Here is a 27,756-nt window from a genome sequence, read left to right as displayed (position 1 = left end):
CCTGCCTCCCCTGCGCAGGAAACCTCTCTAGTCCTGGGACTCTAGAACGCCACCCCAGGGACTGGAACTCTCAAGCAGAGGGACCCTGATCTTCCCCGGTCTGGCTTTCCCAGTCAGTACCAGCAAGACGGAGACACATTATTTGCATAAGCTTTCATCGTTTGCAAGGGGGTTCACACATACATTTCTGTCACTTTCAACAAGATTTACTGCAAGACTTTACATCTTGGAAATCTGAATGACCTACTTTGTGGCCAAACAACTGAATCTCCTGGGGCTGTTAAAAGAGTTTTCTTCCTTAATTTCCACTGGACACTACCACCCATAACCCTGGGACACCTTCCCCACAATCTACTGGTAACTGACGCTCAAAAGGAGGGATCCTAAATCTGTATGGATGGGAGTGACGCAGGTGTTCAACAGCACAATCCTTGGGCCCTATCTGGTTGGGCCCACTTAAGAAAACTGGTCTTAGAGTTCTAAAATGTTGTAATCAATATCAAGAGTGTTTATTCGGGGCACCTGGGTGGCTCAGTTGGTTTAAGCGTTCAACTTTGGGTCAGGTCATGATCTCACAGCTTTTGGGTTCGAGCCCCGCATCGGGCGCTGTGCTGACAGCTTAGAGCCTGGAGCCTGCTTCGGATTCTGTCTCTCTCACTCTGCCCCTCCCCCACTTATGCGCGCTCTCTTTCTCTCTCTCAAGAATAAACATTAATTAAAAAGGGGGAGGCCTGGTTTCTTTTCACTTTTGAGAGAGAGAGAGAGAGAGAGCATGCAAATGGGGGAGAGAGGCAGGGAGTGGGGACAGAGAGGCGGGGGGTGGGGAAAGAGAGACATAGAGAGAGAGAGAGAGAGAGAGACAGAGAGACAGAGAGAGAATCTCAAGCAGACTCCACACTCAGCATGGAGCCCAACACAGGGCTCGATCCCACGACCCTGGGATCATGACCTGAGCTGAAATTAAGAGTCAGACGCTTAACCAACGGAGCCACCCAGGCACCCCAGGACGCTGATTTCTTCTAAGCGTCTCTGGATGCATCATTCCAGGCCAATTCCTTTAGGGCATCGATAAAATAGTCAGTATTGTTTGATTTTAGTTTGCAGCTACAAGTAACAGAATATGCAATTCAAACTAGCCTTGTAAAGAGGAAGTCCCAGGGTCAGCTGTATCAAGCACTCGTCAGCCTCATCTGCGAGGCAAGCTCATCACGTCCGTCTTCCACCTCGGTGGCTTGCTGAGGTCACACGTGGGAGGCCCACAACACGGGCCAAGTGTGGAAGGTCCTCTCTGACACCGGGTTGGAGGCACAGGCGTGATCAGGAAACACACGTTACAAGAGGGGCAGGGCACAGAGGGCGTCAACGGGAGTGACAGCCTTCCCACGCACGGTCCCGTCTGGTGTTTTCTGCCCAGGTCACACACAGTACCATCAAGAGGCATCAGCCCTGGGTGGCTACTGAGCCTTGAAACCTGGCCAGTCCGTGCTGAGATGAGCCGTGTTATGAAACAAGATGCTGGGTTCTGAAGGTTCTGTTCCCCCCAGAAATGTTTCTCTGACGGCGTTTTCTATCAATAACACATTGAAATGGTATTTTGGATACGTTGCATTAAGTAAAATATTAACTTCGCCTGTTCTGTTTGTTTGACTACTGGATTTAAACACTATTGGGGTTTTTTGGGGGACTTGTCTAGGAGATCGAGACACCTGTCCTCCACCTTAGAAGGACTTCCATCCAGGGACCTTCTAGAGCGTTCTCTGAGGTGTGAGCCTTGAATGGCTGCATGGGGCACGGCCCTGCCACCCTGTGGACACAGCCCATACTGCAGCCCGCCTGCCGGGTTCATTAAGTCTGCAAATACCCACCACTCCGATGGGTTGACGCTGTGCAGCACCAAGTAAGGCCGTACGTGGGGTGGGAGAAGAGATCTGAAATATTTGCTGCCCTTCGGCATCCAGCTTTACGATCCATTTAGTTCTGTTTTTGTGCGGGGCATAAGCGGGGGGATCAAGGTCCGGGGTTTTCTACCTGCAGGTCCACTGGCTGAAAAGGGGAGTCCTTCCCCCAGCGACGCGTAGTGACATCTTGGGTGCGAATGCAGGTGTCTCCTGTGTGTGGGTCTGTTTCCGGACTTCTGTGTCTTTTGCCCCACCAGTGAATTTGTCCATCCCTGTGCCCAAGCCACACTTGCTTCATGACTGCAGCTTTCTAAGTCTTGGCGACTAACTGCTTGTCCCCCAAACTTCTGCTCAAGGCTGCCTCGGCTGTCCTAGCTTCTTTGCATTGTTATATAGATTTTAGAATCATCAAGTCAGTTTCTACAAAAAAAAAAAAAAAAAAAAAAAAGGCTGCTGGAATTTTTGTTGGGAATGCATCGCGTCTGTCGATCCGCCGGGGGAAAAAGCGGCGCCTTCCCAGCCTCTCCGCTCCGTGAACGCGCTACGTGTCCCTCCCTCACCGGTTCTTTGTAGAGCAGCCGTACGTCTTTGTCCGGCTTTTTCCCAGGTGCGTAATGTTTTCGACGCTATTATCAATAACCATCTTTCAAACATGCGACTATTTCTGGTCCCAACTACTTAACCGCCAGTAGATAGAGACAGGTAAGAGACCCGGACGCCTCACCGGGGAGATGGCAGACACACGTGTCGAGAGCCGCTCGCTCGTCAGGAGGCAAGAAAGAGCAAAGTAAACCCGCGACCAGACGTCCACGTGAAGGCGGCACACAAATGTCCTCGGCGGTTTTATGAACAGCTCCAAGCTGGGGCCAACCCCAGAGCAAACCAGATGAACACGCGGACGCACCCACAGAAGGGAACACAACGCATGGACGCCCCTCAAAAGAGCCACCCACCCAGCACCCGCCCGCCCGGATTACCTCAACACCCCAAGTCAGAGGGGGGCCCCTGGACAGCCCTCGGAGGCTGAGAGGCCGGTCTGTTCTGGCCAGCCCTGCTTCAGCGGCCACATACCTGGGGCGGGGGAAGGGCGGGGTCAAGGGCAGAACTCTGGGTTACGGGTGACAGAGGGCTGCTCAAACCGGCTGAAGCTGGAGCGGGCACCCCGGCAGCGTGGGGAGCAGGCTGTGGTCTCCCCCGGGGCCTCCCGGCCTCACTCGTCCAGTGGCTCCATGCGGTCCACGGCCCGTGACCCCAGTCTCAAGTCTGGGGCGGGGGACACAGAATTTCTCCTCCCGGTTTCAACAGAAGTCACGAGGGCGCCGGCACCGGCCCAGTGATGCTATTTGTCACGGTGAACTGCACTCTGGCCCGAGGGCTGGGCAGTGCCTTGCCCTAACCTGGCGCCCGTGGGCCCCTCTGGGATTAAGCAGAGCCCCACCCCGTCTCACACGCTGCGGGGGGGCCGTCAGGAAAGCTCACGGGAAGTTCGGGGTGTGTGAGCAGCCAAGGTCAGCTTGCTTTCCCAGGTCACACGGGCTCCCACCTGGCCCAGCCTGTGCCCCAAGTGCGCCTGGGGCCCCACTCATGCAACAGTGCAGCCCCGAGATCCAGCCCGGGATCCACCTGCGGGCTCCCAGACAAGCAAGCCGTGCTCACCAGCGAGGCCGCACCGGGCCATCTCTCGCCGGGCTGCTGGCTCCGGCTGCTGCTGCTGGATGGGGATGCCCAGGAAGGTGTGGACCCCGACCCCGGTCCTGAGACGCCCCACCGGCAACAGCCCGCAGGGGAGGGCGAGTCAAGATGGCTGCTCCAGCCCACCAACCAGAAGGATCCAACGGCTCTCTCTCCCCAGCGTCCCGAACGCACCTCGAGAGCAGGTGCGGGCGCACAAAGCCAGCGGCCCTCAGCCAGCGGGCGGCAGGCAGCACCGAGCGGGCCCCGTGTGCCAACCCTTCATCTGCCCACCCGGGGACCCCCGAGGCCTGGGCATCCTCCCTCCCCGGCCCCCGACTGCCCAGCACGCCGCTGGGGTGCCGGCACCCCACCTGGACTTTGCACAGGGACCAGGTAGCGGCCATCTGGGGTCTCTGTGCAGGAAAGAGAGCCCCAGCCCCCCAACGTGACCACCACTGGCCAGAGGCCCCTGAAGCAAGCCCTGCTCATCTGTGTTGGTGTCTTTGCGCCTCCTTGGGCCCCAGATGGTTTAAGAGTAAGCAGCAGCAGCCTCAGATGGGTCTCACCCCCTCCCTCCTAGCAGAGCCCTCACACGCCAGGGGCTCACCCACCAGCCAGGGGCACACGAGCTTCGGGCCCTCGTCCCCGCACAGAGGTGGGAGCAGGAAGCGAGCTGGGTGTGCATAAGGGCGGATGCCACAGTCCAGGCCACAGCCGCCCAGCCCGGGCCTGCTGAGGATGGGCGGGCAAGGGGGCCCGACAGACACAGCCGCCTGGTTCCCCACTCCCCTGACCGTTCCCTCTGCAAGGGGCAAAGGACTGGTGGGGACCATTCAGGAGCAGGCGGCAGGGCTCCCACGGAGCTCAGAGACCAGGGAAGCAAACACGGGATGGCCCAGACCAAGCGAAGGCGGGATACGTACCCGTCCTGCTCAAGAACCCCTTCCGAATTCCCACTGCCACCAGAAAGCATGACCTAAGGCGTCCTGAACAATTACCAGAGGCCCCAGGAAGGCCCCCGGCCATTACCGAGACTTGGCCGCGTTGCCACCAGCCAGACGGGGCTGGGCCAAGAGGGCCACACATATGCCTTACTCAAGGTCACACGGACCAGAAGGTCACAGCCTGGCTTCCAGCAACTGTGCCCGCTAATCAGAAGCCGTCACATCACAAATCCCTGAGTGTGTCCAAGGGGTGGGGACAGGAGCTCTGCCCAGTAGGCTGGCTCAGGGGCCGGAGGGCGGGCCGCGGCTCGCTGCATGCTCCAGCCACCCCCCTGCATGGAAACAGGCGGGTGGGCGGTCTTGGCCTTGCGGCTCCGAGGAAGGGCTGAGCTTGGTCCTACGTGGGCTGCACAGGAAAGGGGGCAGCCGGCAGCAGCTTGGAGAGCGGTATGGCCACACCCGTGCCGCGAGTCTCCTCCGCAGGCCTGTCCCCGCACGCGCTGTGACAGCTCGACCAGCTCCCAGAGACCCACACCCATCACCATCCAGAACACTTCACGCAGAGCAGCGGTCCCTGGCCCGGGGGCTGATCACAACCACATCTAGGGCTTGCAGAGCGCCATAAGCGCTCCATCCACCTGTGACAGCCTGCTCCTCTGTGGCAGGAGGGACAGAGTCAGGGACCAGGCCGACAGTCTCGCTCTTTTCTTTTTTTTTTTTTTCTGTTTTTAATGGCTGCATTTCAAAGAACCATTTTTCACTCAGAAAACTTCCCGGGAAGGGACGGGTTAGTGCAACAAAGTGGCGGGCTCGACTGCTCACAGTTCTCCAGGCACCTTGAGAAGACCTCGCCAGCCCGGGCCGGCCACCGAGGGCGGCCTGTGGAGACCGGACGCGGGGAACGAACAGGGAGGGCGAACAGCGCCTCTCCTCGCCCCACCCCCGCCCCCACCCTGAGCAGCAAGCACCCCGTTTCCCGGGCGGCGGGAGCTGGGGCGGGGCTGAGCCCGCGGCCTGGGGCCCTCGGAGCCCTGGCGTGTCAGCAGGCCGGCGGCTCGCTGCTGTCCACCTGCAGCCCTTTGCTCAGGAGGAAGGCGTCCTGCTTGGGGTCTCGGCCCAGGAAGAGCTTCAGCATGACGCTGGCGTCCTGGGAGCCGCCAGGTCTCAGGATGCAGCTCCTGTAGTCCATGCCGACCTGCTGGGAGTAGACCCAGATCAGCCCTCGCACATCCCCTCCCCTGCCCTCTCCCAGCCACAAGCGGGCTTGTGGGAGCCTGAATCAGCACCAGAGAGAACGCGTGGGCACGAGCGCACGTGCATTCGTGAGCACGTGTGCGTGACTGTGCGCAAGCACACGTGTGCAGGAAGCCCGTCCTCGGAAACTCCTCGGGGCCCTTCATCTGCACAGGGAGTGAGGCCCAGGCCAAGCCCCACAACACGGGTGGTCAAGCCTCCATGGTGGCTAAACACAGGTCTGGAAAGCCGGCTGAGCACCCGGCCCCGGGAGGGTTAGGGTGGCGGCCCCTCAGGGCCGAGCACCTGGCAAAGACCAGCAGGTGCCTCGGCTCTCCCAGCCTGGTCCTGGGCAGCGGGGAGCAGAGCTGAAAGGTCACCTGCTCCCTCCACGGGCAGGTGTGCCCCCGCCCCCCCCCCCCCGCCCCAGTGAGCGGCCGGCCTTCCCTCACCTTGCCGTTCAGGACACCCTCCTGCTTGAAGCGCGTGTGGAACATGTCCATGGAGTACACCTCGCTCCACAGGTAGCCATAGTACTGGGCGTCATAGCCACCTGCCAGGTGGCCGAAGGTCGCAGGCATGTTGGTCCCTGGGACAGATGCGGTGCGGCTTTCACTGCGGCCCCAGGCCTCCCCCAGGCCCCATGAGAGACGACCCCCGCACACCCGGAAGGAGAACTGGCCCGACACTTCTAGAAAGCAGGAGCTGGACAACTTGGCCCGGGGAAATACATCTTTGCCCACTATCTGCTGACGCTCAACAGTTTATGCAAAAGGAGGGACGCCGGGTGGCTCAGTCGGATGAGCGTCCGACTCCTGATTTCGGCTCAAGTCACGATCCCGGGGTCATGGGGTCGAGCCCTACGTGGGGCTCCGTGCTGAGCTTGCAGCCTGCTCAGGGTTCGCTCTCTCTCTCTTTCTGCACCTCCCCTGCGCACGCGCGTTCTGTCCCTCTCTCTCTAAAATAAAAATAAAAAAGCTTTTTGAAGGAACTTTCTACACGCTATGGAATAAACCAACGCCACACGCCCTACACCAAAAGGCCGATTATCTTCAATCATATCAATCCGAGCATTTGTGCTACTGACGGACGAGCATACGCGTTAATACTTTATCTACTGTCTCCAGGGTGTGAAATCCCTGGTGCTTCCCGCACCTTTCCAGGCTTGTTCCAAAGCGACAAGTCGGAGGGCACAGGTGCCAGTGGCGATGGAGCAGCACGCGGCCTGAGCAGCAGGAGGGACAGCAAGAGAGGGCAGAGCTGCCCACACGCACCCGCGGCCGGCCTGAAGCCGTGTGCTTCCTCCTGGGCCTCAGCTGCAGCCTACAAATTGGCCTGACTCCCTTCAAACATCACTAGATCCTTCCGGGGCGCCTGGGTGGCTCAGTCGGTTAAGCGTCCGACTTCAGCTCAGGTCATGATCTCACATCCTGTGAGTTCGAGCCCCGCTCCGGGCTCTGTGCTGACAGCTCAGAGCCTGGAGCCTGCTTCCGATTCTGTGTCTCCCTCTCTCTCGGGCCCTCCCCCGCTTACACTGTCTCTCTCAAAAAGGAACAGAAACATAAAAAAAAAAAAAAAAAGAAAAGAAATCACTAGATCCTTCCAACTCGGGGAATGGCTGAGCCCCAACCCCCAAGGTGGGCCCAGCTCGCGAGCAGCTACCTGGTGTGGCTGGGACCCCAAGGATCTCCTGGCAGAGGCGGGCATATTCCTCAGCTGGGTCTGCAGACGTCTGGGTGTGCAGGGCCTGGTCCACCTTAGCCAGGACGATCTGGCGCAAGTTGAAGAGACCTGGCGGGTGGAAGGAGATGGGGAGGCTGGCTCTGTGCTCCTGACCAGGCGGTGGAGAAAACCCATGAGGGCACACGCCTGCCCTGACTGGGTGAGGCGTGAAGGACTCCCTCTCCCCCCAGAGGCCTGGGCAGGAAAGCAGCTCCCCCCGCGGGCACCTGTGTTGGCCTGCCGAGACTTGATGAGCTTGTCGAGCAGCTCCTGGGGGATGGTGTCGCCCGTCCTGTAGTGCTGGGACATCCTGAGCAGCGGCTCCTTCTCCCACACCCAGTTCTCCAGCATCTGTGAAGGTGCCTCCACGAAGTCCCGCTCCACGTGCGTCCCGCTGAACATGGCGAACTCCGCCTGCATGGGCGGACAGAGCCGCAGGAAGGTCTGGACCCTGCCCGATCTGCTCCTGCCCACTGGCCTTGCCTGGGCACACGGGCATGCAGTGCCCCCCTAACAAGCACACCAGGGCGAGCAGACAACAGCTGCGCGAGGCCCCAAAACCTGAGGCTCCTGCAGGGCTGTCAGCCCAGTACATGAGGAGGCGGGGAGCATGCCCACCCTTGAAGGCCACCTATGCTCCCTTCTTCCACCTATAAAGCCACTGCTCTCAAAAAGCCCTACACTCCAAAAGGCATTGGCCCGGAAACGAAGGGATCTGGAAGGCAACACGGGAAGGCACCCGGTGTTGTCTCCACTTTTGTCTGAAATTTTCCTGAAAAACACAGCGCCTGGTCAAGTAGTGCTAGAACCTGGCTCCGGCAGCCAAATGAGCCACACGACCTTGGGCGAGTCCTTGCCCGGCCCAGAGTAAAGCAGGGCAACGGTGCGGGGCTGGGGGAGGCACACGCTGCCCTTATTACTGACAACCTCTGTGACCTCACCTACTTGCTAGACTTTTTTTTTTTTTAATATTTCTTTTTGAGAGAGAGAAGAGACCATATGTGAGTGGGGGGAGGGGCAGAGAGAGAGGAAGACACAGAATCCAAAGGAGGCTCCAGGATCTGAGCTGTCAGCCCAGCGCCCGACGCAGGGCTTGAACTCATGAACTGTATGATCATGACCTGAGTTGAAGTCGGATGCTAAACCGAGCCACCCAGGCACCCCTACTTGCTAAACTTTTCAACCCAAAACCAACACCTGCGGCACCCTGTGACCCTTTGATGCTCTGCCTTTGGGTTTCAGCTCTGACTGTAAACCAGTGTCCTTTTCATCAACTACCAAGAGCCCCCCCCCCTTTTTATTTGCGTTTTTGTTTTTGTAGGTGGTCTGCCTGAAACGGATCCCAATTGTCACGCTGAAGCACTATCTGGTGTTCCTGAGCACAAGAAGGCCGTGACGTGCCGAGATAGCACACGGGTCAGAGGCCCTTCCTTCAGGCACGAGCTATAGCACCGTCGGCCGTGAGTTCAGTGTTACGGCAACGACGCAGGAAAGGTGTCTTTCAACAGAAACACGTAACGCGAGGTTACATATCGGTGGGTCATGACCAGAGGCTCGCAGGGACCTGTGTGCTCCCCCAGGAGCGGTGCCTCAGTATCCGCGAACTCCGTGTTGGCGGCAACTTTACACAACCCTGAATGGTGGTAACGTGTGTCCGAAAAGGCCTGAAGGAAATGAGGGAGCCACGAGAGTTCTAGTTTTGGGAAATAACCACTAAGAGCACAGCGCAGAGGCAGGAAGAGGGCACGTGAGCAGAGCTGACAAGGAGACCAGGGTGCACGGGGCTAGTGCTGTGTAGACACTGGTTGTGCCCTGCGTGGCTGCTGTAGGTGAGGGCCGACGCCCAACCTCACACCACATACGACACTTAACTCACAGTGGACGACAGACCAACACAAAGAGCTGAAACTGAAACTTCTAGAAAATTAGGAGAAAAACTTAGTGTCTTGGGTTAGAAAACGATTTCTTCAACAAGACACAAAGATACAAAACGTGAAAGAGAAAAACACGACAGTCAACATCTGCTCAAAAGATACTTCTCAGCGCTCTACCCACGCACACACATGTCCCTCGGCCGCGAGGAGTGAGGCGCCCACACCCGCTGCCCGGCGTAAGGATCTCTGAACACACGACGCTCAGGGAGGGAACCAGACACAACAGGCCACACAGGGTGTGAGTCCACGTATGTGAAACGTCCAGAACAGGTTCTTCCACCGACGGGAAGGGGGCTCGTGGGGGCCGGGGGAGGAGTGGGGACAACTAAGGGACGTGAAGACTCTTTCTGGACGATGGAAATGTTCCAAAACATCTGGTTGGCAGCTATACACCTTGGTGAACAATCACCGAGGTATTCAACTTAAAATGACATCACTGGGGTGGTCCTAATCCAACGACCGCTGTCCTTATAAGACATGAGGGAGGCACCTGGGTGGTTCAATCAATCAGTTGAGCGTCCAACTCTTGATTTCGGCTGAGGTCATGACCTCATGGTTGTGGGACTGAGCCCCACGCCGGGCTCTGCACTGACACCATGGAGTCTGCTTGGGATTCTGTCTCTCTCTCTGCCCCACCCCTGCTTGTGCACACGCATGCAAACTTTCAACGCGAATAAATATTTAAAAAAGAAAAATAGAAGAGGACGCAGACATGCACAGAGAAACGACCCTATGAAGACAGGGGGAGAACACAGCCGTCTGCACCCCGAGGAGAGCGGCCTCACGAGGAACCGGCCCTTGGACAGCTGATGTCAGACCCCCAGCCCCTGCTGCTACCCATGAAGCCGGCCATCTGTAGGGCTCCATGCTGGAAAGTGGCACAACAGGGCATTACTGTGGCCATGGGGACATCAGAGGAAGACTCCACCAGGGAGGAGGCTGCCTCCGGACCCGCTAACCAGAAGCACCGCCCGCCCCCGCGCCCCCTGCACCCACCTGAGAGCAGAGCTGGTGCATCACGTGCCCAAACTCATGGAAGTAGGTCTCCACCTCGTCGTGCTGCAGCAGGGAAGGGGCATCCGGGGTGGGCTTGGTGAAGTTGGCCACCATGGCCGCGATGGCGATCTGGCGGCTCCCGTCCTGCCGCAGGCAGCCCGGCTGCAGGCCAAAGCAGGCCGCGTGCCCGTACTTCCCTTCCCTGGGGAAGGAGGCCGTGTCAGGCCCAGCCAGGGACCTACTCCATCCCCCAGCTGGCCCAGAGAGGCCCATAAGGGTCCCCGATTCCGCCACTCTCTGACTCTGCAGCCCCTAATCAACCCGGACGACTGGACAGATCGAGAGGCTCGAGCTTCGTTCTCAGGAGCGGGGGTCCTGCCCCACCACCCGTCCCCCCCCACTCGGGCAGAACCTCCCGGGCACCCACCCGCCTCCCTGGACGGTGAACGTTCCCGGCCCCTCACCTGGCCCCGCGCTGTGGCGGACACAACCTATTTCACAGATGGAAACGCTGAGGCTCAGAGAAGGGTCGCCCAGCTCACACGCACCTCGGGTAAAGGTCCAGGTAGAACTTCCCGATGACCTTCCCGGAGGCCGAGTCCCTCACGCAGTACAGCTTCACATCTTCGTGCCACACGGTGGCGTTCTCCTCCAGGTTGAAGGTCAGCCCTAGCAGCTCCTGGTAGATGCTGAGCAGTCCCTTGGTGACCACCTGCATGGGGAAGTACTCCTTGAGCAGGTTCTGGTCCACGCTGTAGCGGGTCTCCTCCACCTGGTTCATGTAGTAGCGCATGTCCCAGGCGTTGATGCGCCCGTCGAAGTCCAGGCCCCGCTTCTCGCACTCGGCCTTCTTCAGCTCCAGGATCACGGCCCGCTCCTGTTCCCCGAGGGGCTTCAGCTTCTGGGCCAACTCGTCTGGGGAGGACAGAGGGGAAGGCAAGGCTATACTTTCTGCGGCGGCCGCCCCCACAGGCCCCAGGCCGCGGCACGATGGCCCCGGCGCCCCACCCGGGAGGAAGGCCCGGGCCGCCAGCACAACTCAAACACGGGTGATACATCGCCCTCAGCAGCCAGGGGGGCTCTGCCCCGTCCACGAGCGGGAAAGGATGGCCACAGTGGGGACGCTGGCCCAGAGCTCATGCCAGGAAGCCACAGGGCCAGGCGGACTCAGCCTCACCCCAGAGCCCCATGCTTGGCTGCTGGGCTGGGGCCCCTCGAGGCTGAACAGGGTTAGGGAGGTGTTGGGATTCCCTCTGGGGTGGACAGGACACGGCTCTCCGAGGCGTTTGCACGTCGCAGTCAAGAACCACCCAAACCCCGCTCCTGGAACCCATGGCAGGAGGCTGAGGGGAGGCAAGGCTTACCTAGGAACGTGGCCACCACCTGGCTGCTCTTAGCCATGTTCATCTCCAGGACGTAGTCGGCGTGCGTGCTGAACCCCAGCAGACTGGACTTCTGGGCCCGCAGGGTCACCAGCTCTCTGAGGATCGCACAGTTCTCCTAGAACCGACCAGCAACCAGCTCTGTGGGCGCCGGGCCCACCACTCCCACTTGGGCCCCGTGGCCAGCACAGTTCTGGACCGCCAGGACCCAGCTGGCTCGTTTCCCTCCTCCTTTCCCTGGCCTAGATTTCGGTGCCCGCCACGTGACCCTGCCATAACGCCTGAGTCTCTATGAACCCTCAAGTCTCATCTGGACCCAGTAAGAGCGTAAACTGTGAGGGGTTCTGAGGCCGTGAGTGGAGAGCAACATGGGGCCGGGACTGCAGGAGAGCCTCGGGGGGTGTGCACGGGGAGCTCCCCACCGGTCCAGGCCTGGCCCCAGGCACCTCCGAGGGGCTGACCCAGCCAACCAAACTCACGGGACCAACACAAAATGAAACGCATGGGACTCGTTTCCAAGGGAAAGAGAGGGTTGTGCAGAACGCAGCGCTCACGGGGTGCCTGGTGGCTGCTGGGTGAGCGTCCGACCCAGGACTTGGGCTCAGGTCATGATCTCACAGTTCATGAGTTCAAGCCTCACGTTGGGCTCTGCGCTGATGGCGCGGAGCCTGCTTGGGATTCTCTGCCTCCCTCTCTCTGCCCCTCTGCCAAATATTAAAAAAAAACAAAAACAAAAAACAGAATGCTCCCACCAATCAGGTCCACAAGCAGGAAGTTGAGTGGAAACCTTCCTGACCAGGGGGCTCAGGGGTCGAGGCTGGGGGCGGGACGGGCCACGAGGACGAGGTGATGTCGACCCCACCAGTCCTGATCACAGACCTGAGAGCTCTGCTCTCAACAGTATAAAGTTGCTGCTGACACCCCAGAAGTGGCACGTCCCCACCAGAACCAGAATTCCCGGCTCCTCCACGAGCCACCACCCCCGTTCCTGCAGCCCCCGCCTGTGTGAGCGGGCTTCTCTAGGGCCACATCTCGATCTGAGGGAGGTGACCTGAAAACATCGTTTCCTTAAGGCCAGCGTGGTCGGTCTTCAGTCCGGGAAGCAGGGAACACGGGACCTGAGCACATGCTTCCCTGTCACCCTGTAAGGGGCTCAGCCTCCAGCCGGCGGCTCCCGTCCCCCAGCCACGCAAGCACCTTGGTGTCCCCACGGAGGCCGAAGGGCCCCTCCGTCACCTGCTACACACACTGAGCAGGAGGAGTGAGACCGAGGCCACGCTGGGGCGGGGACAACAAACACAAGTGTCCGTGTGGGAACAGGTGTCTGAGCGGCGAAGACGCCCAGGGCTGCAGCTCGAGGGCCCAGGCCACCACACAAAACAGAACAAGGGAGCTCGAGCCCGGGGAGCACCACCAGACACAGGGACAAGCAAACGTAAGGCCTGGGAGCAGTGGACACGGACGGCCTGCCAGCCACCGAGCCTGGCCCAGAGCATAGGCCTGGCGACTCCCGGGTGCGGCCTCCGCACCTGCTTGCACCGACAATTGAAGGCCTCCTCCACCTTCCTTCTGGTCTCCGGCACGTGGCACTTCTTCAGGAGGGGAAAGTAATGTGGGTACTTGAGGGTGACTTTCAACTTGTCATCCCCAGCCTTTTCCAGTGAGTTCAAAAAGTCCTCCGGGAGCCCTCCTGCAGGAACAAGACCAGGGCTGCTGAGGGCCCGACAAGCTGCCAGGCTTCCCTCCCACACGACAGGCGGGGACGGGAGCCTACAGGGGACACGCCCTGCAGGGGTCACGCCCGGCCTCCCCACCCTCAGCCCCTCCTGGAAGATGTGGCGCTACGGCCCTTCCCACCAGGCTCCCAGGGAGGAGCAGCGCCACTCGGCTCAACCCTGGACAGAGAGGGCTTCTGGGGGCTGCAGTCTCTTCCCTCACCCTTCCCTGGACAGCAGCACCTGCGGAGGACAGATGACCCCTGCGGCCCTCGCCATCCCGGTGGCCGCACTTCTGCAACAGCCTCCGCCCCCAGCTCCCCACCCCAGACCCCTGCAGCTCACACTGAACATCTCCAGGGGCCAAGGCCTCACACCCCTGGCTCTGACCTGCCCACACCTCCTTGAAGGCCAGGCTGGGGCCCTCACCTCAGTACAGGTGGGAAGGGACGCTCTGGAGCAGGGTGGACGGGGCCGGGCAGGGCACAGCTTCCAGGCTCGGCGTGTAAACACAGGCGTGCAGACGCCCGTTTCTACTCTGCCACAGGGCCTGGGAGCAGTGAGCACACCGGCACCCACAGCTGTTTCTAGACATCAGGCAGGGCAAGGACAAAACGGCCTGGGGCACGAGTCCCAAAGAAGCTGCTCGAGAAAACACAGGGACACCTCCACCTGGAGGAGCTCTCGCGGTTGCACTGAGACCATCTTGAGCATCGAGTTAACAGAGACCGCAGCAGACCCCAACCCACTGAATGACGGGCCCCGTCCACGCTGACTGCTGATAAATCTAGCAAGTGGGGAAGGGAAAGCTGACTTGTGAGGGACAAACACAAGGAACGATGGGGTCGGAAGCCTGTCCACAGGAGCTTCCCCTCACGGTGCGGCGTGAGCAGCAGCAGCCCCAAGGCGCCTCTTGGGGGCCTGAGAGCTGGGAGAGCAGCTGGGACTCGGGGAGGGGGATATAGAGATAGAGGCGTTGTTGTAACTGAACACCGACTGCCTCTTTGGCAACCGGAAGAAAACAAGCACCACCAGACTCCTGGCCTTGGTCACTGCCCCGCCCGTCCCACGGCTGCCAGAGCTCCGCGGGGGTCCCCGGCCACCTATACGGGAGGCCGGCCCAGTGGATGGCGTGGGTGAGCAGATTCGTCTGCCCAATTCCAGAGACCCAGGACCCTCCCCTGCCCGGGAAACATGGCGGGCATCTGTCCTTAAACGTGGGGTCCACGTGGAGGGACCTGCCGCCCGAGGCCCCAGGAAGGACTGAACCAGAACGAAGGGCGACAGAGGACGGCGCCGAGGGACCTGCCAGCCCCTGTTCAGGAGACTCGAGTCCGTGGCACCCCTAAGAGAAAGCTGCCCTCGGGGGCCTCTGGAAGCCAGGCCGAGCCCCCGGCCCCCCATCCCCGAGACGGCCGCTACAGGACCACTGTCACAGCGCTTCACCGCCTCACAGGGGACGGGTCGGAAACCCGGTCCCCGAGCCCCTGGCAGGGCTCTCCCAGGCGGCAGCAAACCCGCCCACCTGGGCTCTTCAGAAGTGTCCACGGCAGGAAAGGTGGGAAGAAAACACTTTCGTGAACAGCTGAGGAGTGGTTCAGCAAGAAAGGAGCCTGTAAAGACAGGATGCTCCCTGACCTGACTCTGACTGGGAAGCAAACACAAAGAGTGTCCTCGGGGGCACCTGGGGGCTCCATACGTTAAGCATCTGACTTTGGCTTCAGGCACGATCTCACTGTTCAGGAGTTTAAGCCCCGCATCAGGCTCTGTGCCGACAGCTCACAGCCTGGGGCCTGCTTGGGATTCTGGGTCTCCCTCTCTCTGCCCCTCCCCACCCCCCACACACGCTCTTTCAAAAATAAACATTAAAGGGGCGCCTGGGGGGCTCAGTCGGTTAAGCATCCGACTTTGGCTCAGGTCATGATCTCACGGTCCCTGAGTTTGAGCCCCGCTTCAGGCTCTGTGCTGACAGCTCGGAGCCTGGAGCCATTTCAGATTCTGTGTCTCCCTCTCTCTGTGCCCCTCCCCTGTTCATGCTCTGTCTCTCTCTGTCTCAAAAATAAATAAATGTTAAAATAAATAAATAAATAAATTAATTAATAAATAAATAAAAAATAAACATTAAAAAAAAAAAAGGCACGTCCTTGGGACAGCAGAGCAAGGAAGCCCAGACGGGTCTCCTGGGAGGTCTGCTGTTCAGGGCTCCACCTCCCAAGTGCAAGGTGTACACGGAGGGGCCAAGGATGGCCTCAGTCCTGGGGAAGGCTCACGAGGCCGCCGACAGGGGTCTGACGGCGAAAAGGATGCGTGCAGCAGCGTCCACGTAAACGGACGGAACGTGCGACGTCAGCTGGGGGCCGGCACAGGCTGAGTACACAGGGCTGCCCACCGGGCTGTTCCTGCAACTTTCCTCCAGCTGTGAAATTTTTCCAAAGTAGACATTTGGGGAAAGAGGGGAAAAAAGTAAAAACTGAACTTTCCCTTCAAAACGCCCACGTCCGGCCGGATTTGGGAGCAGCCATCAGCCGGGACTCAGCCCAGCCCCTCGGAAGGTTACAGCGGGAAGAGCAGCAGGTAGGGGCCTTGCGGCTGAGACCTCCTCGGCCTAACCCAGCGCTCCTGCCGCTGCCCAAGGAAGGATCTAGAAACGTTGATTCCAAAGTGCTGAGCGCTCCAAGTGAAGAAACCCCCTCCCCAGGGCGGTGAGACACAAATCCCCCCCCCTCCAACTTGGGAAGCCTGTGGGAGGTCAGCACCGCCCCCGCCCCCCGCGCCCCAGGCCCCGGGCCAGTACCCAGCTCCTCTCGAGTGAGCGGCAGGAAGGTCGTGTCCTCGTTCAGGTTCTTGTTGAAGTCGATGCACAGAAGACTCAGCTTCTTCTTGATGCTCTTGATTTTCTGGAGGGAGGAGCACAGCTGTGAGGAGCACAGCCTCCGGGCCTGGGGGCTCCCCCCTGCAAGGAGAAGTGGGAGAAGCGGGAAAAGCAGGCAGAGCCGTCTGCACGCAGATACCCACCGGCCATGCCGAGCGGCCTCGGTGACCCCGGGGACCTCGGGCTTGCGTCCCCAACTGTTGTACGTCCCCAGCCAAGAGCCTTCCGGACCCTATTCCCTTCAGAGTCTGCAGCTTAGGCATTTGGATATTTTGACAGAGGAGCGGGGCTAAGCCTCAGGGAGGAAACTTCTGATGGGGGCGGGGGTGTGCCCTGGGACCACAACATCTGCCCACCACTGCCTCAGGGGGGGCCCTGGAGCCCAGCCCAGGCCTCGGGCATAACAGCTGCTCTGTGCCGGGCAAGTGTGGCTGACAGCTGTGCAGTGACCTGGGGGCTCCTCGGGTGAGACCCGGGCTCAGAACCAGCCCGCATGGGTGCACTGAGCCTCCGTTGGCCATGACCCTGCGCTGGGCACTTCCACTTATTTCCTGATCTCGCTGAAGCCTCACAAAACCACACGCGGCCGTGCCAATCAAAGTTCTAAGGCGTGAAAACAGCTCGCGCCCCAGGAAACAAGGCACGGCTTCGGCTTCAGGGTCCCCATCCAGCCCACGGCCAGTGTCCTTCCTCCACCCGGAGCCCCCCGTGTCCCTCCCAGTGCAGCGGCTCTCAAGTCACAGTCAGGACTTTCAACAACGTGACGACAAAGCTTTAAGCACAACCCTGCAAGTGCGTGGGTGGCTCAGTCGGAGGAGCATGAGAGTCTTGATCTCGGGGTCATGGGTTCAAGCCCTATGTTGGGCATAAAGTTTACTTAAGGGAAAAAAAAAAAGTACAACTGTGCTTCTGTTGTTCTGGTTGAGTTTATCACCTGCGCCCACAGAAGCTGAGACACCACACTGGATTCCAGATCCCACAGTTCCAAGATGGAATTCGACTCAAGTCTTACCAGCATTGGTTTTAACCACAAGCACGCCTCATTTCCCTGATTCTCCAACCAGAAGGTAGAATCAGTTCTAAGTGACAAGAGAGACACGGTCACTGAGCTCTGGGTGTGGATCTGGTATCTGCTTTAACTGTGTCTTTTGTCTCCTGTGCCCTGGTGCTTTCCTATCGGGGGCCTTGCTGACCCCGGAGGGAGGGCTTCTCCTAAGGGTGGCCAGTTCCAGGGGATGGAACCCAGCTCACCCATATGTAGGCCTCATGTGCAAACAAGCCAGCCCAGAGCCCACGCCCCGGCCATCCCCTCTGTGTGGCTGCGGGGCCTTCAGAGAAAATGGGAAGGGAGTGGAGCGGACAGAGACCCCCAGCGATCAACCCAGGACGGGGGCAGGTGCAGCCCTGCTCGCCCTCTGCCCCAGACGGGAATGCAGGCGATGCCATCCACGACTGGGGCTTTTGATGAGCAACTCGTGTATGCAGTCTTCGTTCCCATTCCTGGCACACGGCTCCTAAACCCTTGGAATTAGTGACAACACGACACTGAAACAACTCAAGAGATGAGGTGTGGGGAACACTGTGCTATCTCTTACCAGCCCTTTCCACCACACTTGAGTGCAACCTAATGAGATGCCTTTGGAAAGCCCCTAGGATGGGGGCGGATGGCCAAGGAAGTCCCTCCTGCCTACTTAGGGAGTCAGTCACAGATGGAGTGACTAGTCGGGCTGAAGTGATGTGGCGGCCACAGAAGCCCTAAGGCACAGGGTTAAGGGAATTTTCAGTTGGTGAACACGTGGAGGTGCCCATGAGGGCGAAGCACGCGGGGTACCGAAGCTCCATGCCTCCCCCTCCCCGACCTGGCCCTGCGCTTCTCTCCCAGCTGGCGGTTCTAAGTGGTACCCTTCACGATAGATCAGTAAGGGCAAGTAAGCTTTTCCCGAGTTCTCTGAGCCATTCTGTCGAACGAATTAAACCCGAGGGAGGAGTGCCGGTCGGTCAGAACCAAGGGACACCCTGGACTTGTGGCCGGTGCCTCACGTCGGGGCGGCGTGGAGGGGCCGAGCCCTGATGCTGTGGTTTCTGACACTACCTCCGTGTACACGGGTCAGAACTGGGTGCTGGCATCACGGAGGACTGCATGGTGCGGGCACCCCCCGCCACCCCCCCGTGTGGGGTCAGAAGGAAGCCATGCCGTCGCAGCAGAGTCCTGAGAACAGGAGACCCACAGCCAGAGCGAGCTTCTCCTTACTGCCATCGCACCCAAGTCACGGAGAGGACCCCTGAGCCCTGCCACCTGCCCCATGCACTCTCCCCGCGGCCGAGGCAGCGTCACGCTCTCAGGAAAGCCTCACCAGGACCCTGGAGGATCCGAGGCAGAACGGGTGCAAAGAGAGAGCTGCTCCACACAGACCGCCCTGCCCGGAACCGAGGCAACAGAGCGCACACCAGGACTCAGGCGGTGCCCGCAATCGCAGGGGCCCACCCCCCCCAGCTGGCACTCACCTCCTGAGTGTCTTTGGGCAGGTGGAGCCCATTCCTTCTGCCCAGCTTGATCAGTCGCTCCAGGTACCGCACTGCCTCTGGCCTCAACGAGTCCTTCTGGATTTTTTCCTGGAGTAAGAAAATCAAAGCTGTTTACAACGAAAAGCCGTGATGCTGCTGGATGTTGGTGAGGCAGCAGGGAAACTGGGTCACTCACTCCAACATCACCGGAGGGAGCATGAAATGGGGCAGCCGCCCAGGAGAGCAGTTTGGCACAAAACGTGCGACTACCACCCGACTCCGCAGCTGCACTCCGGGCGTTTGTCCCAGAGAATGAAGACTGGGGTCACACGACACCTGTTCACAAACGCCTGCGGGGAACAGCCCAAACGAAGAGCAGCCCAGAGGGTCTTCCCCTGGTGAACAGTTACGTGGGAATGAGTCTGGGGGGCTGCGTCAAGGTCTTTAACCCGGTGGTGACACTGACCGGTTCTGCAATACGCTACGAGGGGGAAACCGGGCAAAGTACAGGAAGGCGCTCTCCGAGCTGTTTCTTCCCGCTGCACGCTGACCCGCAAAGATCTTCAAACGAGAATTAAATACGAGACACCACTTGTGCTTCCCCAGGCCACCCGCCTGTCCGTGCACCAAAGCACACTCGTGTGCCTTCCTGCCATCGAGGGGACACGGCAGCAGGTGCTAAGACAACGAGCAGAGAATCATCTCGGTCCGCTTCTGACATCGGCAGCCGTGGCCCAGGAGGCAGGACGATAGCTCTACGGGGCACCCAACAAGGTCAGGAAAGTAAAAAGATGCGCTGGACGGAGGGAAGGCTTAGAAAGTCCCAGGCACAGGGCACGTGAGTGCGGTCAGTTAAGCGTCTGACTCTTGGTTTCGGCTCAGCTTACGATCTCACGGCTCATGAGTTTGAGCCCTACGCTGGGCTCTGTGCTGACCACAAGGAGCCTGCTTGGAATTCTCTGTCTCTCTCTGTCTCTTTCTGCCCCTCCCCAACTCGAGAGCACACGCTAGGTCTCTCAAAATAAATAAACGTTAAAAAAAAAAAAAGGTTTTTTAGGCATTTTATATTTCATTTTTTGCATTCCTCCCCACTTCTGCCATTTTTTTCACGTTTTTTATTGTGGTAAAATACAACATAAAACTTACCCCCTTAGCCACTGTTAAGCGCATGGTTCGGCGGCATTAAGTGCACTCACGCTGTCACACAGCGATGCCCACCAGCGACCCACAGGGCTCCTCACCCTCTACCTTCTAACGTCTGAGGAACAGAACGATCACATCTAGAGAGGTTCTGGCCCTCCAGTGCCACCTGGACACCGGTCTGTCCCCCCACCCCCCACCCCCCGTCTTCCACCTCCAGCGGGCCTGGTGCGTGCCCCATCAGCCGCGTCCCAGGGCTGAGCGGACGCTGGGCTTGTCGCTGTCCCCTCACCTGCAGCCAGACGATCCTCTGGTATACATCCTGCCTCATGCTCATTTCCACGTCAAATTCAGACAGCTTTTTGTCTGCCTCTGTGCTGGCCGTCCGGATGTCCTTGGATGGAGAGACGTGCTGGGGGAAGTCAAGGATATTCCTCTGAACTGAAACAGGGAAACAGGACAGGTGTGAAAACGGGCCCCGGGTAGAAACTGGCAAGTACCGACCTCACCCTGGCCCGGCACGTGGCCCACCCGCGTGTCTCCATGTTCCGTGAACACTCTCCACGCCGGGCCCTGGGGTGGGCACTGGAAGAAAGGAACACTGTCACCCATGTTCTTGGGGACCTCACAAGATGGGGACAGGCTCCAGTGGCTCCGGCCCAGGAAAGAGCCACGGCTGCTGAGAGCAGTACTTTACGTTCATAAACAATTTTCTAATGTACAGAGCATGCTAACACTTCGTTAAATAAAGGGAACGTGGCGGGGGGGAGGGGGGGGGGCCCGAGGGGCCCAGTTAGTTAAGCATTTGACTTTGGCTCAGGTCATGATCTCACGGTTCATGAGTTTGAGCCTCGCTTTGGGCTCTGTGCTGACAGCTCAGAGCCTGGAGCCTATCAGGTTCTGTGCGTGTCTCTCTCTCTCTCTGCTCCTCACTGGCTCACGCTGTCTCTCAAAAATAAACGTTTAAGTAAATAAATAAAGGAAGCGTGAGTAGCCATAACAACATAAACTTTAACTTTCTTTCTCAATTCTTTTTAAGCTTATTTATTTTGAGAAAAAGAGAGGGTGCATGTAAGCAGGGGAGGGGCAGAGAGAGAGGGAGAGAGAATCCCAAGCAGGCTGTGCTCAGCACAGAGCCCAACAGGGGGCATGACCTCACCAACCTCAAGATCATGACCTGAGCTGAAATCCAGAGTCGGATGCTTCAGCAACAGAGCCACCCGGCGCCCCATAAGAGCATCAGCTTTAACAGGTATCACCTGACCCAGCACCCCACTCTCAAGCACCCACCCTCGTGAAACGAGAACATGTGATCACACAGAAATCACATACATGCACAGCAGCAGGCCCAGTAATCACCAAATAGTAGAAACGGCCCAAACACCCATCAAAAGTGCACGGAGACACACGTGTCTGGCACACACAGCAAGTCACTTGGCCGCAAACAGGAGCGAGGCGCCCACACCTGCTGCCCCGTGGTCGGACCCTGAACACACACTGCTCAGAGCAAACCAGACATGAGGTGTGTGAGTCAAGGTGTGTATGATGTCCAGAACAGGCTCATCCACAGATGGGAAGGGGGCTGGTGGGTGCCAAGAGCTGAGGAAGGGAGGGGGAGTGACTGCTAATGGGGACAGGATTTCCCTTTGGGATGGCAGAATGTTCTAGAATTAGAACATAGTGATGCTTAGACAAGTGACTATAAAAACCACTGAAACGTAGGCTTCAAGTGAGCAAATCGTTAAGGTCTATAAATCAGATCTCAACAGAGCATTTACGTTTTAAAAAGCACATACTCTGGGAAAGAGCTGCATTCAAATCGCAGCTTGGTCATGCCCGGGGCCCCAGGGCAGGCCTACCGCTGGCTGCCCGAGAGGGGACAGTGAAAAGACAGAAACAGCATCCGTCCGTCTGGGATTTACAGGCTCACAAGCGCCTGTGATCGCACCAAGCACGACAACAAAACAGTGCATGCTGTCAGATCAATGCAGGCAGCTGTGTGAGCAGAGGGGGTGCAGGAAGGGGCTCCTGCGGGGGGTTAATCTGTGATCACAGAGAAGCCCAACATCCTGCAAAGCGGGGGGTGTGGGAAGCCCCGAGATGGGACAGCGTGAGCAACTGCGAGGCCACGTGGCCAGGCACAAAGTGCAGAGGCGGGTCAGAAAGGGGGAACCGTGCAGCACACGGAACACCACCAAGGACCCTGGCCTCCGTCCAGAGGGCAGTGGAAAGACAGAGGGGCTGGCTGGGGGGAAGGCCACGATCCGGTCTTAGTTTCCTCTAAAATTCCGTGGGCTACTGAGAGGAGACAGAAATAAAAGCCTGCGGGAGTGAAGTGGGGGAGAGACTAAATGATGTCTGGCAGGGCCACGCCCAAGCAGCAGGAATTAGCATCAGGCAATGCCCGCGAGCCTCTCTGGAAAGAGGCGGGAAGGGGAGCCTGAGGCACACTGCCTGAAGGCAGCGGAGCAGCCCCTGCCATCTGGCACACCCCGCACAGGAGGCTCCTGGAGAACCCCGCTGCCAGGATTCCCAAAGGCCCCCCGGAAAAGGACTTGTGCTAGAGATCCGGGGGCTCGGAGTTCTCCGTCGCAAGACTTGCTTGGTCTTCTGTCCCCTTGCCATCAACCTCCACACAGGGGCTCTGGGAAGCAGGGCTGTAGGTATGTGACCGAGCACCTCATCCTTCCCTCACAAAGGGAGCAAACAGACCCCAAGGGGAAGACAAGGATCCAGGTGGGTGGTGATGAGGACACCTGACGGCATCAGGTTACCCAAAGCACAGGGGGGAGGCAGCGGGGAGAAGAGAGGCAAAGGGGTCCAAGTTCAGTCGCCCAGAGAGAAAACAAAGCTCTCCTGTGACACGAAAGGGGTAAGAAGGGGCTCTGGTTTCGGGGCTGGCACCCGAGCTGACTCCTGGAGAGAAGAGAGGTCACACGTGCTGTCCCGCTCTGGGCCCTCAGATGACACAGCCCAGAACTAAGCATGCCAGGCCACGAGTGCAGTAGGGTGTGTAGGAGAACCAGCCCTCCAGGCCGCCCTGGCCTGGCCGAGGGGTCCTTTACGGCCTCTGGGGAGTAGGCCGCCTCCCCCGCGGCTGGGCGCTTCCGCCTCCCCGCCTGGGTCCCGACCTGGATTTACCTGTGTAGGACACCTCCGCGTCAGCCAGCGCCTTGAGGGTGCTCTCGTAGGACACGTCCTCAAACTTCTGGGAGCCCACCTGGTCATACACACGCTTGGTTTGCTCGATGAGCTCCACAGTGAGCTCCCCTATTTGCTGGGCGCTCAGGTCCCACCGCAGGTAGTTCACCTCGGAGCACGGGGCCGCTGTGTCCAGGGCATCTCCGGCACAGGCTAGACAGAGAAGACAGAAGCCCACACTGAATGTGTCTGCTTCAAGGGCAGAATTAGGGTCAGTGTAACTAGGGGCTGGAGGGCAAGGCCAGGAGCACCGTTTCCCCATGCAGGTTGACAAGGACCGGGGGCTCTATGGGGGTACACAGGTTGACGGATCCTCTAAAGCACACGAAGATTCCGCACCCGGGAGACACCGGGTGACCTGTGGGGATGCTTGCGCTTGTCACGACGGGAGAGTGATGCTACTTCATCGGGCGGTGGGGTCTGGGGATGCTGCTTAACACCCCCAAGCACCTAGGATGCCCCATGATGACCCAGCCCCCACATCGGCCGGCTGGGGCGGACGCTTGACATACACCTGCACTCCACGGGGTTAATTTGTTTGATGACTACCTCCGACGTCCCCTGTCGTACTGTGACGTTTGCACCATATTACTTACCTAAAATAGGGGAATTCCCGAGTCCTGAACATCCCTACCACGAGAATTTTTGGATAAGAGATTATGGTCTAGAACTGCCGTCACGGGAACTGCTGGGTGGTGTTCAGGGTAAAGATGTTTTGCTTTTGTTCCCTCACTGAATTCACAGCTCTGTACTCTGGGACCTACGTGGCCCCCATTTTACAGACGGGGGTCCTGAGATTTGGAGAATGCAAGTCTCGTGCCACGATCCCACACCAGCAAGCAGCAGAGGCGGGGGCTCAAGCCCGTGCAGTCGGACTTCAGCTCCAACGCTGCGAACTAGTAGACTGTGTGCACCCCACCTTTCTCAACATCTCATTTGCAGGTGGGGCTGCCCCTTTCCCTTCCCAGGGCTCCACCTACACTCAGGATTACAGTCCAACCTTTACTGGAGTCTGTATCAGAGGCTGGCAAATTCTGTCTCTGCACAGCCCATAAGGTAAAGGTGACGAAGAAGGAGACTATGTGACTTGCCAAGACTGAACTAATTAGCCCTTTACAGGCTGGTCTGCTGACCCCTGATCTAGATCATCCCGACTCCACTGGGTCGGTCCTGCACGGCAGGTTTGGCCAGTTGGTTTTGCCAACTTCCCTGCGCTCAGGCACACTGGCTTTCTTCAAGGTATCTCCCAGGCCTTCCCACAGGTTGCCCCCTCTGCCCGGAGCCCCGACCCTGCCAATCTTTCTTTCTTGAATGTCCTGCTGGCATCCCTGTAGCACCTGTAGGGCTCAGACGGCTACACCTTCCCCCAATTTCTTGTCGAGTTAATGAACAGAGGCCTGTCCTGTGTGAGCCCCCAGCAGAAAACGCAGAAGCCGCTCCAGGAAACACCCACCTGTGCCCCATTTTTCCCTTCCAGCATGGCGGGGAGGGGAGCAGGGCCACAGTGGTCCTGGACAAAGGGGGACGGATCTTCGCAGGGTGCTGTGTTTGACATCCCTAGGACAGGGCTTTTAACAGTATTATCAACACCTGTGTCTGGGTCACGCTCTGGGGCGGGGGTCACCCTGGGCACTGTACGGTGTTGAACAGCACCCCTGGTGCCCATCCACTCGATGCCAGGAGCACCCCGAGTCATGACAATCACAGATGTCCGCAGACATTGCCCCAGTGTCCGCTGGGGAGGCACGATCTCCCCAGCTGAGGACCACTGACATCTGCTACGTGGGAGAAAAAAAAAAAAAAGTCTCTTAGGCCAAGACAGGCCAGGTATTCTGGCCACGTGACTGCTCCGAGCTTACGGAAAATCTTTGTGCCTGCAGAGCATTTTGGACTTCAGAACCGCAGAGAGAAGCTGTGGATCTGGGTTAACTGGTAGCCGAGGGCTCCAGACGCTCAGGAAAGGTGGGAGACCCGTGTAAGCCAGAACTGTCAGCCAAACTTCCCGGAGGGAGCTAGGATTTGAAACACTGGAGCAGACGCTCCCGTTCTGCAGTATCTACAGATCCCCACCCCCGAGCCGGGTCTCCAAGCTAACAACCCTGCAGCACACAAGGCAGACAACACTCCCCGAATAACCGTAGTTGTGATTTACCATTAAATGCAATTATCGTCACAGCCAGCTGGGAGAAAGAACTGGGGGAAGACAAACCGGCAAGAGAAAATGCCAGGAGGCATCATACGACCCCCGGGGAATTTTCTATAATCCGGCACGCACATCCTATCCCTCCCATAACAAAAACCCTTTCACGACGCCCTTTGCCCTTCCAGGGCTGTGCTCCAGCCAGAATGACTTGTTGCTACGCAAACGCGTTTACCCTCGCAGCTCCGGCCACCTGGGACAGGCCTCACGCAGGTCTTGGCGGCACCGCCGCTTCTCCACTTTGGGTCCTGGCTGATACGCCGCCTCCTCCGAGAAGCCCTTCGGGACCGCCCTCAGCCCCACCACTGACCACTCTCTAAGGCGCTCGCTTGCTTTCCTGCTGGTTGAACGTCTGTCTCCGACTCTGGAACTCCGCCTAGAACTCAGGGTCTCCCCTGGAGTCGGCACCCCCTGGGCCCGACCCGCCCTTAGCGGCCGCGACCTGGAGTTTGTTGAATGAGTGAAGCGCTGGGAAAGCTGGTCCATTCATTCGGCCGCCGAGGGAACGGGATCTCCGGCTCACCGACCCATCCCCGCCAGGCTCCAGTCACTCGGGGGTCACTGGGCTCGGGTCCTAGGCCCAAGTCGCGACCCCGGGAGGCGAGACGCTGGAGGGGATGCCGGGGTCCGGGGAGCGGGGCCCCGCCTCGCGCCAGCCAGTACCTGCGGGGGGCTTCATGGCGGGCGGGTGTGCACCGGCGATCCCTTCCTCCACCTGGTCTGCCTCGGTCCGCCTCAGCCGCGGCGACCTGCCGCTTCGGTCCGCTCAGGGGCCGCAGCAGCCGGGACTGAGGTGCCCGCCGCCCGCGCGCCCGCTGAATGCTGGGAGCGCGCGTGCGCCGAAGAACAGAGCGCACGCGCGCCCCCAGCACCGCCCACACACCCGTGGCGGGGCTTTAGCACGCTATCGCACTCTGCGCACGCGCTGGAGCCCTCCCTGCTCATCATTGGCTCTCGCGGCGAGAGGGAGGAACCTCCGGGGAGGCCCGGGAGGGACGTTTCCATGGAAACCACACACAGAGGTTGCTTCAAAATCTGTGTGCATGCGGTTCTTTCTGCCGGTAGTTCTCTGTCTGGGCTTCCAGCCTCAGTGTTAATCCGTGCTTGTCACCTTTCTATCTTACAGTTGTGTGTTTGGCTAGTTTTGCAGGTTTTCCCTTCACCTAGGGATCACGTTAGTGATCCCTTACCATACTCGTCTCAGGCTCTTTTTGTAGATTATCCCAACCAGCATCCTGCCCAGCTTCCTGCACCTAACGAAGATGAGGCGCTCCACGAGTACCAGCAGAATCCGGTGAATCAATTAAACACACTTTTTTTTAAAAAATCGGGAAAGCTTCAGAAAATGAATCCACGAATTCAAACAACAGGTGTTTTGAGACGGTGCAGTATCCTAAACCTGTAACTATTGTCCATTAAAACGAAAAACGAAATCTTGATCTAAGGCGCCCAGGAAGAAAAACATACCAGAACTAAAATGGCCAAAAAACACACTCCCCTTATTTCTGCAAAAGAAATTAAATCCCCGGGCTTTAAACATGCATGTGTTTTAAATAGGATAAAAATAAATTTAAAAAAAAATTAAATAGGATAAAAGTGAATTCGGAGAACCCTTCTTGCGACTTTAACGGTGGTCAGTTGTGGGTCTTCCTAGAGACCGTCCTCATCGCTCACCTTTTATTAAGCACAGCAAGTTTTATCCTACTTAATAATCATTTCCACTGTTCTCCATACCTGGAGGGTTTTTTTAAGGTTATTTTTTTTATTTTTTAGAGAGAAAGTGCTTAAGTGAGGGAGGTGAAGAGAGAAAGAGGGAGAGAGAATCCCTGGCAGGCTCCGTACTGTCAGCCCAGACCCTAGGGCTTTAATTCAGGAGCCATGAGATCAAGACCTGAGCCGAAACCCAGAGTCAGATGCTTAACCAACTGAGCCACCCAGGCACCCCATACTTGGGAGTTTTTTTTTGCCTCATCCTCCAAATCCACATCTACAAGAAAGATCTTCCTTAACCATCACAGCCAGATTACCTCCCCAGTCATAATCACCGCACGCCGTTTTATCATCAAGCGAAAGGTGTTAATTTACATACTAGTTTACGAGTTCGTCAACCCCAGTAGGAGTAACGAGAGCAGGCACTTTCCTGGTTTTGATAGTTGCTTTGCAAAACGTTTGCTATTAGGCACCTGCTGTAAACAAATATATCTGTATTCCTTTACGTCTTATAGATGGAATGAATGAAAGAATGCATTTGTGGCCGCGCGGGTGGATGGGTGGGTGAATAAACGTAAAACATAGCGTGTAACAGTCACTGGCATTCACCGAGCCCCTGCGCTGCTCTGG

At 58.4% G+C, this 27,756-nt stretch overlaps 1 protein-coding gene across 1 annotated transcript; it reads right to left on the bottom strand.

The window, feature by feature from the left end:
* Window positions 1–5,224: 5,224 nt before the first annotated feature.
* On the bottom strand, window positions 5,225–26,210 carry THOP1 (thimet oligopeptidase 1). The gene is made up of 13 exons (XM_030298031.1): window positions 26,080–26,210; window positions 23,157–23,369; window positions 20,308–20,456; window positions 18,876–18,983; window positions 16,293–16,395; window positions 13,313–13,473; window positions 11,766–11,901; window positions 10,950–11,316; window positions 10,402–10,603; window positions 7,699–7,885; window positions 7,412–7,540; window positions 6,202–6,338; window positions 5,225–5,711 (listed from the first exon to the last, which is right to left on the bottom strand). Exons 1-13 carry the CDS (start codon window positions 26,093–26,095, stop codon window positions 5,556–5,558), a joined length of 2,064 nt encoding a protein of 687 aa, XP_030153891.1. The 5' UTR covers window positions 26,096–26,210; the 3' UTR covers window positions 5,225–5,555.
* Between the last annotated feature and the right edge of the window lie 1,546 nt (window positions 26,211–27,756).

The sequence above is a fragment of the Lynx canadensis genome, chromosome A2 (assembly GCF_007474595.2).
Source record: "Lynx canadensis isolate LIC74 chromosome A2, mLynCan4.pri.v2, whole genome shotgun sequence".
Lineage (NCBI taxonomy): Eukaryota > Metazoa > Chordata > Mammalia > Carnivora > Felidae > Lynx > Lynx canadensis.
Note: the sequence above shows the minus strand (reverse complement) of the source record. Positions and strands in the feature narration are given on the sequence as shown.